General features: G+C 46.0%; 2 protein-coding genes across 4 annotated transcripts in view; one reads left to right on the top strand and one right to left on the bottom strand.

Annotated features, from left to right (window-relative positions):
• shdb (Src homology 2 domain containing transforming protein D, b) overlaps positions 1-690 on the bottom strand; it is a 22321-nt gene extending 21631 nt beyond the window's left edge. For 2 of the 3 annotated variants that reach the window (XM_029429925.1, XM_029429926.1), the window contains exon 1: positions 499-690. The gene's annotated coding sequence lies outside the window, so the exon portion shown is untranslated. The remainder of the gene's footprint in view (positions 1-498) is intronic. The other variant, XM_029429927.1, reaches the window with a different exon arrangement.
• Positions 657-13620, top strand: ankrd24 (ankyrin repeat domain 24). The gene is given in 24 exon segments (XM_029429928.1): positions 657-949; positions 1156-1224; positions 3111-3241; positions 3640-3728; positions 3829-3893; positions 3997-4054; positions 4304-4374; positions 4473-4579; positions 5075-5241; positions 6347-6363; positions 6613-6705; positions 6784-6888; positions 6988-7107; positions 7323-7452; positions 7603-7781; positions 8828-8985; positions 9368-9401; positions 9403-10123; positions 10228-10544; positions 10892-11125; positions 11957-12133; positions 12213-12380; positions 12470-12535; positions 13231-13620. Coding segments are annotated over 23 exon segments (3312 nt in total). The 5' UTR covers positions 657-949; positions 1156-1188; the 3' UTR covers positions 13300-13620.
• Positions 13621-13721: the final 101 nt, after the last annotated feature.

Genomic DNA, 13721 nt, shown 5'->3' with positions numbered 1-13721 from the left:
CATGCATCTTAGAGGTAAACAATAAAAAACATGGAGGTATCAGGTCGTGGACATTCATGTACAACCACATCAACATCATGTATCTTTCAAACCCATACATTTGGTTGAATTTATAGGCTGGAAAAGAGGCTTCACAGACTTAAACTGTAGTAATCTTAGTAATCATTTATATAGTTTCCTCTGCTGTGCGTGTACTGCCCTCATTTGGTGGCTCATGAGTATTGCATGTATGCTTCATTTTTTTTTTTTTTTAAAGAGTGACAAGCATCATTTAACATGATATTTTGTGAAAATAAATAGTAGCCTAGCTTAATTATTAAAGCTAGGCTATCCGTTCACGAACCGGGCAACGTAGATACATAAAAAAAAAAAAACAGAGGCGTTAATGATAGGAAAATATTAATTTAATACATTATATAAGCTCTGTAGCTCTCAAAATAGTAGAATAACATTTAAGTTAGCCCTGCAACTAACTATGTTAATTTATGTTTCACTCACCGCTCTCTTTCAGTACAGAAGTATCGACTTCCGGATTCAGCTCTTACAGCGTTCCCATTGGTTACGTTCTTTTCAGTGATTGGCTAAAAACTTTCCCACAATCCCCCGTGTTTAAAGCGCGAGCTCGAGGTACTGACACAAGTTGTAGGCCCCGTGACGAGATGCTACTCTACAGTTTGCAGCAGGCTGTTAAACACACAATTACAGCTCTGCACTAGAGCACGCGGCTTTAAAAAAAAAAAATGCTCGCACGCGACTGACACAGTATATCATCCATCCATCATCGCCAATCAAACGTTGATCCGGCGTTTTGCGCATTTCTGATTGGTTGATTTACGATTGGGGCGGGTGCATTCCTGCCAAACAGCAGTGTGACTCCAGTGTTTTTCTGTGAGCCGCTGATGGGGCAGAGGAAACACCGACTCACCTGGAGCTGGACTGTCCTCCACAGGTAGGCTGTTTCTACATGTGTGTTGACTACATTAGGGTTTATGTTAGTCTGGCTTTTATTATGTATTCCTACAATTCTGGTGCACCCACATGTTGCAATGTTACCACTGTCGATGAGTGAGTCATGGGTTATTACATTAAGACACACTAAATAAGATGTAATTTACAATAGCACTCAAGTTTGTGTCTTTGCCTTGTTCATTGCAGTGTTCCTGTTGAGACAGAGGCCATTAAACCATTATGAAGAGTCTGAAGGCAAAGTTTAAAAAGACTGAGGTAAGAGCCATCTGTTATAGGACATGTGGAACTTTACAGTTAGATGCATTTAAAAGTAGTACACCTGTTTGCTACGAGCTATTTAGAGATATAAGCCAGAACAAGCTGTGTGCTAACCCAATATTATAGTCATTTTTATATATGTATCCCAGGTGGCTCCTTGTGTGTGTGTGTGTGTGTGTGTGTGTGAGTGTGCATGGGGGGCATTGGGATTCAGTGTCACTGAGCAGCAGCAGGAGAGCAGGGCTGTCTCCAGGCTGCTGCTATAACCAGAGATCTCAGGTAGCCTTTAATTATTCACACGTGTGCAACCACGCACACATACACACACACACACACACACACACACACACACACACACAAAGAATCCCCACCTTCCTGCTGTCACCCCTATGCTACTCTGAAGGGCCTTGGGGTTTAACCTTGTTCCCCAATACTGTATAACAGATTCTGATGTTTTGCCTGCTGCATGAAGCCAATTGCTTGTTGCAGGCCGACATACTGGGGTCAGAGACCTTGCACCCGTGCAGCACTGGTAGAAGCAGATAAACTAGCAGCCGCTGGCTCTACAGTGTGGTCTGAGCATTTGGATCCTAAAGATGCTTTTAGCACCATCACAACCTGTTAGTGTCAAGTAGCCTTAAGGAGAAATTCTACCTCCGTGTTAGTGTTAGTGAACACCACAACAATGGTACAAGGATGATCCCCTTGGATAAGTAGTTTCACTCAGTGAAGTTGGGTCTCATGTTGTTATTAAAGTCCAACTGTGAGATGCACAGATAAGATAGATTGATAAATATCATGCATACATACATCTTCCAGGTTTTCCCACACACATAAACCTCCCCACAGCCTGAGAGACACATACTCCCCATGGATTTCAGTTTGTTTGTGTGCCTCTTTATGTCCCCTCTGCCCCGTAAATGACCATTGAGACCGGCAGAAGTGAGCCAGCTTGTTTCTCCTCATTGTGCTGAGTCCTCACATCACACAGGCCCCGCTCTGTAACTGCAGAGAAACAGATCTACAGTATGAGGCTGCCAGGGGGGGTACCGTGCAGGACATGACATGAAACTAATGGAGAGAAAAGGAGGTTGCCTGCTACAGAGAAGGAGGCTGCAGAGGAATTATTACAGTAGGTTAGAGAAAGGAGGACAGTGAGGAAAGGAGGGAGGTGGGAGAGGACAGACCGGCTATGTCCCTGCTAGCAGCCGAGGCAGGATGATGGGGTAACGCTTTGGATGCGGAGAGGGAGCACTGCACAGGGAGACGTTGTGAGGACAGCATATAGCTGTGGTACTGTGTGTGTATGGCTGTGATTCTCAGGACAAATTCTCCGGTATGTAGATCTCTACTATGATGTTGCTGTGACCTCTACAGGGTATCTGGGAGAAAGTTATGAGTAGCAAAGTTCTCTACAGTGTTTAATGTAACTGTGTATGTTTGTTATGTAGCCAGGTGGCAGTGTGTATTGTCAGGAAGGACACACACTAGCTTGGTACTCTGTAGCTGTATTTAGTTGTGTGTGTGAGTGTGTGTGTGAAGCCCTGCTGCCGGTATGGATCCTCAGCAGCCTGTTTTTAGCCTGATGAAGCGGTTCTGTCCTTGTTTCAGCCTGCTGCCGCTGCTAGTAGGTATCTCCTCTCTCTATCCACTCATCACAGGGATGGGAAAGGAAACATCCCTCTCTTTTTTAATCCTAATTCTATCTTAAAAGTAGTTTATTGTCACTTGTAAAACTCATTCTGAGCATCATTCTAATTGCATTATATTTATTTCAGCTGCGCCGTCGTCTATTGTTTTGTTTGTTATTTGAGATATGCAGTCTCAGTTTCCCTCGGGGCAGTTCAGGGTGGTGACCTGTCCTCTGGCTTGGCCCCCCTCAGAGTCAGGACTGGAGTAAGAGTGATGAGAGGCTCCTGCAGGCTGTGGAGCAGAACGAGCCCGACAAGGTCTCCGCTCTCATCGTCAAAAAGGGCCTCTGCCCCACCAAGCTGGATGCCGAGGGCAAGTCAGCGTAAGTTGGGTATCTAATGTTTACCTGAAGAAATGCATTTATTTTAAGTAATTGCATTAAGTTTATATTCCTTTCAATTGCACTCATTAGTGTTGCAGTTATGTGGGATATGTAATAAATGCTGTTGTTGCTCCTGGTAGCAAGAAACACATCTTTGTGCAGCAGCAGCAAAGTCATTTCCCCTGGAAATACTACTTAGAATTCTGCTTATTAACCCAATTTATCTTCGTCTTTTTGTAAATGGTAAAGTGTTATTGCCTACTTACTCTTGAATTAAAGCGATGAGTGGAATCAGCAGTTGGAGCTGAGTAATCCGCAGGAACGAGACGTTTTAACTGGAAACCGATTCTCGTCTCTGAACACATTTGACATGCGTTGTCCTTTGACCTGCTGGGCAGGTTCCACGTCTGTGCATCCCGAGGCCGGCTGGACTGTCTGGAGGTCATCATCTCTCACGGGGCAGACGTCACCGTCACTGATGGCGCTGGTAGGGTATTTTATTATCAAATACAAGTTTAATCTCATCAGACAAGGCTGTTGAATCACATGTGTTTTGGATTGCTTATAAATGTCTGGTTTTATAACAGGCTTCAGCGCTCTTCACCTCGCTGCCAAAAACGGCCAATCAGAGTGTTTGAAGAGACTCTTACAGGTAAAAGACAGAATGACATCATAGCCAGGTCAACCATCGAATAATGCAAGCATGAACCTTAACACGGCATTAATTACAGATGGTTTTTCTTTTGCTGTTATAGGAGAGATTAGCAGTAGATTGCGTCGACAGCATCGGGAGGACGCCGCTTCATCATGCAGGTAACAGTTACAGAACTAACACATGAACGTTACTTTGCATACAACAAATACCGCTCAGAGATCCCATCCTACACACAAATGTCATTTGATATTAATTAATGAAAAGTAAGCGAACACAAATCTTCTCCTTGCCATTGAAGCTGCACAGAGTTTTGCTTAGAGATTACAATTGTATGTCATTATGTAAGTACGGTGCATGTTATACTGCATCCTCTGACAATGACCATCATTCTGATGTATTTCCCGCAGCGGTCAGTGGCTGCTTGTCCTGCTCTGAGACCCTCTGGGATTTTAAAGCCAGTCTGGATGTCCAGGATGGGGTAAACTAAAGAGTTTATCTAATACTTTAAACAACATTATCAAATGTATGTGTTGTTGCTCCAGGATGTTTGAATAACGGTGTGTCTCTGTCTGTCAGGACGGGGAAACCCCTTTGATCTTAGCAGCTCAGATGAGCAGAGTGGAGCTGTGTGTCTTTCTGTTGGGTCGAGGTGCCAATGTCAACATACAAGACAACCAGGGAAGGTACTGGACTGTTACGAGGCAGAACTGGATCTGAAACGCTCTCTTGTAGCTTTGACAGAGTGACGGACAGTGTCGGACAGAGTCCTGCTGAGGCAGACTCCAGCATGGCACAGCCTTCTTAGCTAAACTAGAACCAGAAACAACCCTCTGCAGGATTACTCTCACAGCGGTGGGGTTGTCTGGGTCAGGAATGCTGGAGGGATAGAAAGTCTCCAGTGTGTTGGGTAGATTTGGGAGGATGCAGGTCAAGACCTTCAGCAGCTCTCAGTTTGGCTTTAGATCTCTCTTTGGAGAGGAGGATTAGAGACTATTTTTAACACTGCATCTTTACATCAAATTGCGATGCCTTATCCTGCCATTCATCCTGAATCCCAACCTGATTTAGTATCTTTGGAGTCCTTGACCCAGTTTTGTAGGTTTCCAGGCCAATGAGTCTGAAATAGATGAACGTGATTCTGCTGCTAGTTTTCTCACTGTTGCTGTTTGGCATCGCAGGTCTGCACTGATGCTGGCGTGTGAGAGTGACGGCGTGGAGACCGTAGAAGCTCTACTGAGAGGCGGGGCCAACACGCAGCTGGTTGACTCTCTCGGACACAATGCCATCGACTACGCCACGGGCAACCAACGCATCGTGCAAATGTTGCAGGATGGCGTACCTCCAGGTAACGTCTGAGGCCCGGCCACTTGGAGAGATGTAATCATGTAAATCAAGCCTAGTTAGTTCTGTGAAAGGTATAATATGTAACATCTCTGCATTAAAATGTCTAAAAAGGATTAGACCTATGTTATATATTTTGTTGAGTTGTGTACTTACAATATCCCAAATGTTTCCAACCATTGACAAACCAAGAGAAATCCATCATTTTAGACGACTTTATGTCATTAAAAAGGACTTTTTATCCAGTTTTAAGCCCTTTTTTACTAATGCTGTTTAGATATAGTCGTTTTTAACTGTTAAAGTCTATTAGTCATCGGATGTCTGGATATTAAAGCAAACATTAGCGGTTAGCTACTCTGTGTCCACCGAACAGCGCCGGAGAAACTGCTTTATTCAGTGTTTTAATCACTTGGTCCGTTGCGTTCTGAGAGAAGGAGACCTCTGCGTATAACTCAGCTCCCCGGTGAAAACCTCCTCAACAAAGAACACTGAAGGAATCTTAACCAGCAATGGTGGGGAACTCCCATGATCACATGCTGCTTCACGGCGTAACCAAACTGATTTGATTGAGAGAGCCTCAGTGGCAGAAAATAACATCAAGCAGAATAAATGAAACGGCTCATGACACTAGTTTGTTTTAAATATAATGTGTCACGTGGCAGCAACATCCACCAGATCATCAGACCCAGTGTTTGGCTTCTGTTTGTGGCTGTGCTGCTCTGGGTCTCTGCCCCCCCTGATGAAAACAACTGTACTGGGAGGAAGTGGATCAGGATGGACAGCTGGGTTGTAAAGTAGGGTTTAAAAAAAAGAACCGTCTTGTTCCACTTTTATCTCCCAACAAAGACATTGCTGATATATGGAAAACAGATGTGAGGCTGGTTTGAAAAGCAGATGACGGAGAGATGTGCATATGATGCCTGACCACATTATCTCTCATTCTGTAATTTGGAGATTTTGGTGGATTTACTTCCAGATACATGGATGCTACTAATATAATCTACATGTTATATGTGCACATATGCCCACGTGTCTCTAGCTGTTAGCTGGACCTCAGTGCTTTAAAGGTTAAAGTGTCTTTCTTTGTCTCTTTTCCTCTGCATACGTAGCTCCTGAGGGCGAGGAGGTAATGTTGCATAGCTATGTGTTGGATCACTCCCTCCATCAAATGAGATCATGGCCCACTTTGGCCGATCGTATTGTGCATGTTTTCCAATATGAGGTCATTGTTTTTGTGTGCTGCTTTCTTTTCGTTGGCTTTCATTCCTCTTTGTTGCTGACCCGTTTGTGTTATCTTGGTTTCCTCATATTCTTCCTGTTTTATGTTGAGCTTGACCTTTTGCTTGTGTTTGATCCACCTCCAACCCCCACACAGCCCCCCCAAGTCCCCTCAGGCGCCTCATCAGTGCAAGGGGGCACTACACCCCGCAAACGGAAAGCTCCTCCGCCGCCGCGCTCTCCTTTGCAGGTACTGTGAGAAACATCTCTGTGGATGGAAAACACTCCGTCCAAAAGATTCATTTGACTCTGTTGTCCCATCCAACAGATCAAGGGTTTGCCGCCCTCTCCACAGCCCAGGAGTCCTGCTCCGCCTGCCCGCTCCCCCGAGTCTCTCTCTCCCTCTCCCCAGCCTCCAGAGCAATCAGCCCAGGTTAGCGTTGTAAATCTTGTGTTCAGTTACAGTTGCCGTCTGTCCTACATATTACATGCAGAACCAGGGTTTCATCTTATTTTGCGGTGTCTGTATAAGGCAGAGGATGAGGAGGTGTTTGAGGAGATTCGGCGGCTGCGTCTGGAGAGAGGTCGTCTGCTTCAGAAGATCAAAGCCTTAGAGCAGCAGCAACAGAGCGCCCTCTCTGCCTTGGAGGAGGTACTGCACTGCAGGCGGTGCAAACACCCCTTCTTATTTATGTCTCTGCAAAAATCATTAAGCATTTTATGTAACTATACCTCATTAGAGCTCTGTGTGCGTGCTCCTTTATCAGCGACAACAACGTGTTTGTGAAGTCTGAGGGTTGCTTGTTATAACCACCATTTTCTACATGTGTGTGTGTGTGTGTGTGTGTACGTGCGTGTGCACTCTAGTTGTCCCAACTAAAGCAGCGTCTAGAGGAGTCGGAGGCAGAAAGAGACAGGCTGCTTGAGGAGCTGAAGGGAGGTCATGGCATCGGGGTCAGTGACTCTGAGGACATGGATGAAATGTTTGACTTCCCAGGTATGTGTAGACATGTACTCCCCAGGCCCTGGCAGGGAGAATACATGTAATTCCAAACATATGTCGCCACTATTCCATATGTCTTTCCATTCAGGAAGTACACTGATTGATTTTTGTTGCGGTTGTGTTTCTCCTGAACTTTCCCTCTAGAGAAGCTGCTCTCCAAGCGCTCCAGAGCCTCCCCTCCTCAGGATGAGGACACTTCTCAAGGAGACGCAGACTCAGCCAACCCCTCCCCTGTCCCCAGAGACCCGGGAACTGTTGCCGAGCTGCGCAAACAAATAGAGGAACTTACCTCACAAAACTCCGAACTAGCTCTCAAAGTGCAGGTAAGGACACACACACACACACACACACACACACACACACACACACACACACACACACACACACACACACACACACACACACACACACACACACACACAGTCCCTCTTTAAAGAAGATAGATTGATAGTGAGGAGATTATTCAGGAGTGGCTGAATGTCCCCGACTCAAACATTAGTCATCACCCCTTAAACTTTATGACGCTGCACTCTGGTGCACTGATGCAGGGTGTTCATACAGGTATAAACAGAAGAGAACAGCATCAGATGCACACATGGGGGGGGGGTTTGTAGACATTCTTCACTAATTGGCTCCTGCTGGTTGAAGCACTGATGTTTGTTGAAGTCTTATGTTCTGCCGTGGTTCATTCATCCCTGTATGAATAGCAGTTGGCCAAGAACTTCAGTTCTGCCCCGCTGTGTGGAAGAGAGCCCGACAGGATAGTGGGAATTTCACGGTCTGATATTTGCACAAAGAGAGAGTAAACTAGAACCAACACCTCCTGCTGGGATTTTAAAGGATGGAGGGGCAGGCTAAGATTCCATAACTCATACGGACTTAAGCTAATTAAAGGGCAGCTCCAACAATAAAATAAAATCAGCCTAAACATTTACACACTGACGATATCTTAGTGGCTCAATTTCTAAAATAATCTTTAGGTTTATAACAGAAACCCTTCGTTACAAACTGGAGGTGTGGAGTTGAAATGATGTGGTAGTTTGCCAGGAAGGAAGGATCCAATGAAACCATAGTCAAGTTCCATTATGCAAAATGTCGTGTGGAGTGTTTGGAGCTTGACTCGTATGTTTAATAGCATTAAAAGTCTAGATATCTGGACCTGTGTTGCATTGAATCTGCTACGATACTAAATCACTGAGTACCCACAGTCAATGCCTTTACTAAAATGTTAAGTGTACTCTAAGTACACTACAGGTCAATTCTGTGCAAATGTATCTTCCAGTACATATCTCAACATTGACTGATAAGCAGCACAAGGCAGTCGGCCTCCTTACGTTACTCTCATTTGCTCCGTGTTGTATGTGCACAGATGCTGGAGATGTTTGAGAAGGATGACACAGACATGCAGACCTCCAGCTCAGACTTTGTCCCCATAGTTCAGTATGAAACCCTGAGGAGGGAGTTTGAAGCCCTTCAGGAGCGCCTCTCCCAGGCTTCAGACGAGGCCTCCAGCGTGGCAGAGGAGCGGTGAGACTGATTCATTGGTACAAACTCTAATGTATGTGCACACCTATGTCAGTTACATAACTTCAGCTGTATCTGTTTGGGTCCTCTATCAGGTCCATTTACATTTGTCCTGCCGCATGCTGGAGGCTGAGCAGGTTTAGGGGCCAAATGTGCACTCATGACTTTATGTGTTTGTTGCTTATCTGCTATACCGAGGTGTACGCTTCAATAATACAGTGTTATATGTAATATTTTCTGACATCTTCTAGACTAAATCATAATCGATTAATCCAGGATATTATCCACATATTGATCAGTACTGGACATAACCCCCAGTATAGGGTTATGGTATGATGTTAGAGTTTGTGCATGATGTATTGCTCCTCTTTGTTTTGCTCTGCAGTGGTGATGAGAAGTCTCAGGAAGGAGGTGCGGGATGCAGGGAGTATGGAGGCTCTGAAGAAGAAGCTGCTCCGACTAAAGGAGCAGTTGGCCTCCTCTCAGTCTGAGCTGGAGGAGCTGAAAGAGCAGATGCGCCTCGGGGTGCTTTCTGTGGAGTGTGGTGAGACTGCCGCAGCAGGTGCTGGGGCTGCAGAGGAGGCTCCAGACCAGGAGCAGCTGAGAGCGAGGGTGACGGAGCTAGAGGAGGAGCTAGCTAACAGACAGGGCGAAGCAGCCGGTCAGAGCAGCCGGGACAGTGACACAATCAAACAGCTGACAGAGGAAGTGGAGGAACTCCGCGCTGCCCTCTCCCAGTCAGAGTCTACAAAAGAAGAAGGACAAGAGGTGGAATCAGTGAAGGGCCTCCATGACAAAGTTGCTGAGTTGGAGGCAGTCCTGGCAGAGAGCAGAACATCGGAGAAAGGGGGAGGAGCAGCAGGAGATGGTCAGGTCCGTCGTCTCCAGCAGCGTTTGGGAGAGCTAGAGGGGGAGCTGAGGAGGAGTGTGCCCCGCACGGAGTTGGAGGAGGTGCAGGTGACTCTGGGGCTCCAGTGTGAGCAGCTGGCCCGGGAGAGAGTGGACGTGGCTAGAAGACTCAACGATGCTCTCCTGGATCTGGAGAGATTCAGGCCTCCTCCACGCGGAGATGAGGAAGAGGAGGAGGAGGAGGAAGAAGAGGAGGAGCATTCAGAGAGTTCAGAGCCCTCAGGCATATCAGGTGTGCAGAGTTGTTGTTTTTCCGACTTAAAGTTAGAAAGTAAAATGAAAAATGATTGACTTTTCTGTCCATTTTGTGAATGAATCATGCATGTGTCCAATCAGAGCACTCCAGACGCACCATGGCAGCCGTGAGGGAGGAGCTGGAGGTGGCAAGGCAGGAAGCAGCCCAGGCTCTGGACTGCCTGTGTGCTGAGCGGGAGGGCCGGGCACAGGACGCCCTGCAGTTGAATGGCGCAGTGCCGCTGTCCAAACATAAGGAGTCGCTGTCTGCAGTATCGGAGCAGCTAGCTCAGACGCTGCAGGAGCTCCAGGAGGAGAAGACTCTTCGAGGTCAAACTGAAGAGCAGGCAGCAAGACTAGAGGCCAAAGTGCAGGACCTGCAGGATGCCATCCCCAAAGAAGAGCATGAGAAAGTCAAGGTCAGCAGGATCTGCAAATCGTATGACCAGACTGATCTAGAGGAGCAGTTAATCGTTTAGAAATAGGGTTACCAGACAGGCTTATATTTTTAGAAGATGGAATATTGCTTTTCTCATTGTACTACATGCGTATAATCCAGAGGAAGCAGAAATGGCTGCTCCATTGTTTACAAGAGGCTTTTTTAAAAAGGAAAACGCATGATAAAGCATCTTATTTGTTTTGTAGCAGCAGTCTTTAGTTGTTTCCACGTGAACGTAATTTATTTACCTTTTAAAATGTAGGAGAATTGTCCTGTAGCTGGTCAAAGTGTACGTTATAATTAATCCTTGTGCTTCCTGCCTCTTAGGCAGAGCTGCAGCACTCCCTACAGGCCAGTGAGAGCAGTGCAGCAGCAGCTCAGGAGGCTCTGCATGAGAAAGACATGGAGCTGAGAGAGCTGAAGTCCCAGAAGGCTGCAGAACAGGGTCTGATCTCCAAGGAGGACCACGAGGCCCTGCGGCTCTCTCTGCAGGCTGAGATCAACGCCGCCGCTGCTCGTTTCAACGATCTCACTCGCAAACATGAGAAGACCTGCACTGAGGTGTGTGTGTGTGTGTGTGTGTGTGTGCCATCTAAAGCCACACTAGATGTTATTGTGTCTGCCACAAAGTGAGCCGTGTTCCATGAAGACCTTTTTCCTGCCTCTACATTATTTATATGTGTATTACTTTCTCTATTCAGAACCTCCGTCCGTTTCATTGATCCCTCTGTGAATGTACCGAGTGATGCACTGAAGGAGTGTTGTAGGTGCACTAATGACACTCCAGATATAAAAGCTCTCACTATGTAAACTGGCTCATTGCTCAAACACAGAGGTTAATAAGGAGCCACATTTTGAATATTAAAATAGCTTTTGATCAAGCACATAAATTAAGTTCTGCTAAAAGTAGAAATATTTTATTACAAAAACAATTCCAACATTAGGATTTAGTGTTGGCAGATGCTTACACACACTAGTATGTACATTTGTGCTGCTAATAAAGACAGTATTGTCACAAAGTCACACTTCCCAAAGACAAAAACACAGTTGAACATGGCAACAAAAGCACATGTGTATATATTTCCTGTAGCTTGGTTTACTGTGTTTATTTGAGCTCTAGCGTGGGTGTATGCAGATCAAAGAGGGAGCCGTTAGTCACCATGAGAAACTGGAAATTCCCGTGTTCAAAAATCATGGGAATCATGACTTTGAAGAAGAAATATTTTAGATTTTCCTCAGGAAATAAAAAACGGTTATGTTCATCCACTAGATCAGGAAACAAGACAGAGCATGAACATGTTAAAGTCTTCTAATGCTCCTGGATCTGCCTCCACCAATCACAGACAGCCTAGCTGAAGTGACAGAGTGCCACTGGTTGTTTTACTGGTCTAGGTGTTCCAGGTGCAGAGGGAGGCTCTCTTTAACAAGAGTGAGCGGCAGGTCGCAGAATCCCAGCTGGCCACGGTGCAGCAGCAGCTGGCCGAGTTACAGGCCCGATCCAGTCACATCCAGGAGCTCCACAAGGGCATCCAGGATTCCCAAGGCCTGGTCAAGGAGAAGGACCGCAAGGTGAGAGTTCAGATGGCCATTTCAAACAACTGTTGGCGAAGCAGCTTCTGAGGTGACTGACGTCTTTGTCCTCGCACAGATAACAGAGCTGTCCAAGGACGTGTTTCGGCTAAAGGAGGCGCTGGGAGCTCTGTCGCCTCCTCTGGGCTTCACCTCCTCTTCCTCCTCCTCATCTACACACCATGGTAACCCCGGGCAGCAAGTGGCACTGCAGAACAGGATCGCCATACTCACCCAGCAGCTCCAGGTGAGGAGAACATTGTCACTAGTGATGTGTGAAGTGAGGACAATCAACTATACAAATGACAAAACACCTAAATCTTCCCCTGTTTGCAGGATTGGGAGAGAAAGCACAAACAGGTGGTGACTGTGTACCGGTCGCATTTACTGTCCGCTGTACAGGTGAGTTGAATGCACACAAGTGAAAGCTCAAACCTTTTGTTATGAGATGTTAAGAGGTTCCTCTGTGTGCACGTGTGGGCCCTGCCTCAGGATGGATCAATGACATGCTATATGTGCGCCTGGCTGGACTGTGAACGGCACTGACTGCTGGATTTGAGTTTGTCCCTCTTTTTGATGCGCAGACATTTTAGAGCGAGAATGATCTGTCCAGCATCTCTGCTTACAGTACCAGACAAAAGTGGATGGAATTTCAGAAGCGGTGCAGGAAGAAGAGGCTCAACTCATTCTATCGGTTTCATCGTGTTCCACAGATTTGCTTTGGTGTCGTTGACCTTTTTAAGAGAACTGTTGGCTTCTTAGTTCCTCTTGATGCTTTTGGCAGGTTGTGTATGTTGTAGGCGTCTGGCATGGACCGATGTGTCGGGAAAGGTCAGAGGTTTTGGTTGTCTTATTTCTCCTACAAGTACAGGAGAGATGGAGGGAAGCATGATGTTTTGCATTACAGTCAATCCAGATTAAATCTGTTCAATCTGAATGCATGAACAATATAATCTGCAAAGGCCTCTCTGTCCTACTCAGCATGATTGGTGTCTTGGTGACTGCTTGCCATGCTGGGGTGGCATCTCTTTTCAATACATACAACTAGAAATGACTGTGGAAAAACAATGAAGCAGCTTTTGTTTTCTGCCCAACAGGGCCGAATGGATGAAGAGGTGCAGGGTCTGCTACTCCAAATCCTGAGGATGTCAGAGCACGAACGCTGAAGCTCATAACGTCTGCACGTCTCTCTCCACCTCCAGTCCCACTACAGGTCAGCATGAAGAAGCTGCAGCTCTGCAACCTGTGGGACCACGCCAAATACAACTGAGCTGTGTTCAGACTTAGCTGCATGTGTACTATACAGCAACTTAAACAACGAGTGAAAAGTGCAAAAGGGAAATAGAAACTGTAGAGTGCCTTCATGGCTGGATGCGTGAAATGACAGCAGCCTATACGTCAGGGGTTTATGATAGCAGAATGTGAATATTGAGTGGTTATTTAGGAGTTAGAATCAGGTGCATTGATTGTGTGATGAGCCTATGGATTTTATACAATGTTGTTATAATAAAAACATTTAAAGTGATACGGTTGATCCTGTTCTGTGTAAGTCGCTTCATGCACAGATACTGTAGATGGAACAAACACT

The sequence above is a fragment of the Cottoperca gobio genome, chromosome 4 (assembly GCF_900634415.1).
Source record: "Cottoperca gobio chromosome 4, fCotGob3.1, whole genome shotgun sequence".
NCBI classification, from domain to species: Eukaryota; Metazoa; Chordata; class Actinopteri; order Perciformes; family Bovichtidae; genus Cottoperca; species Cottoperca gobio.
The sequence above is the reverse complement of the archived record's forward strand: the minus strand, read 5'-3'. Positions and strand labels throughout refer to the sequence as shown.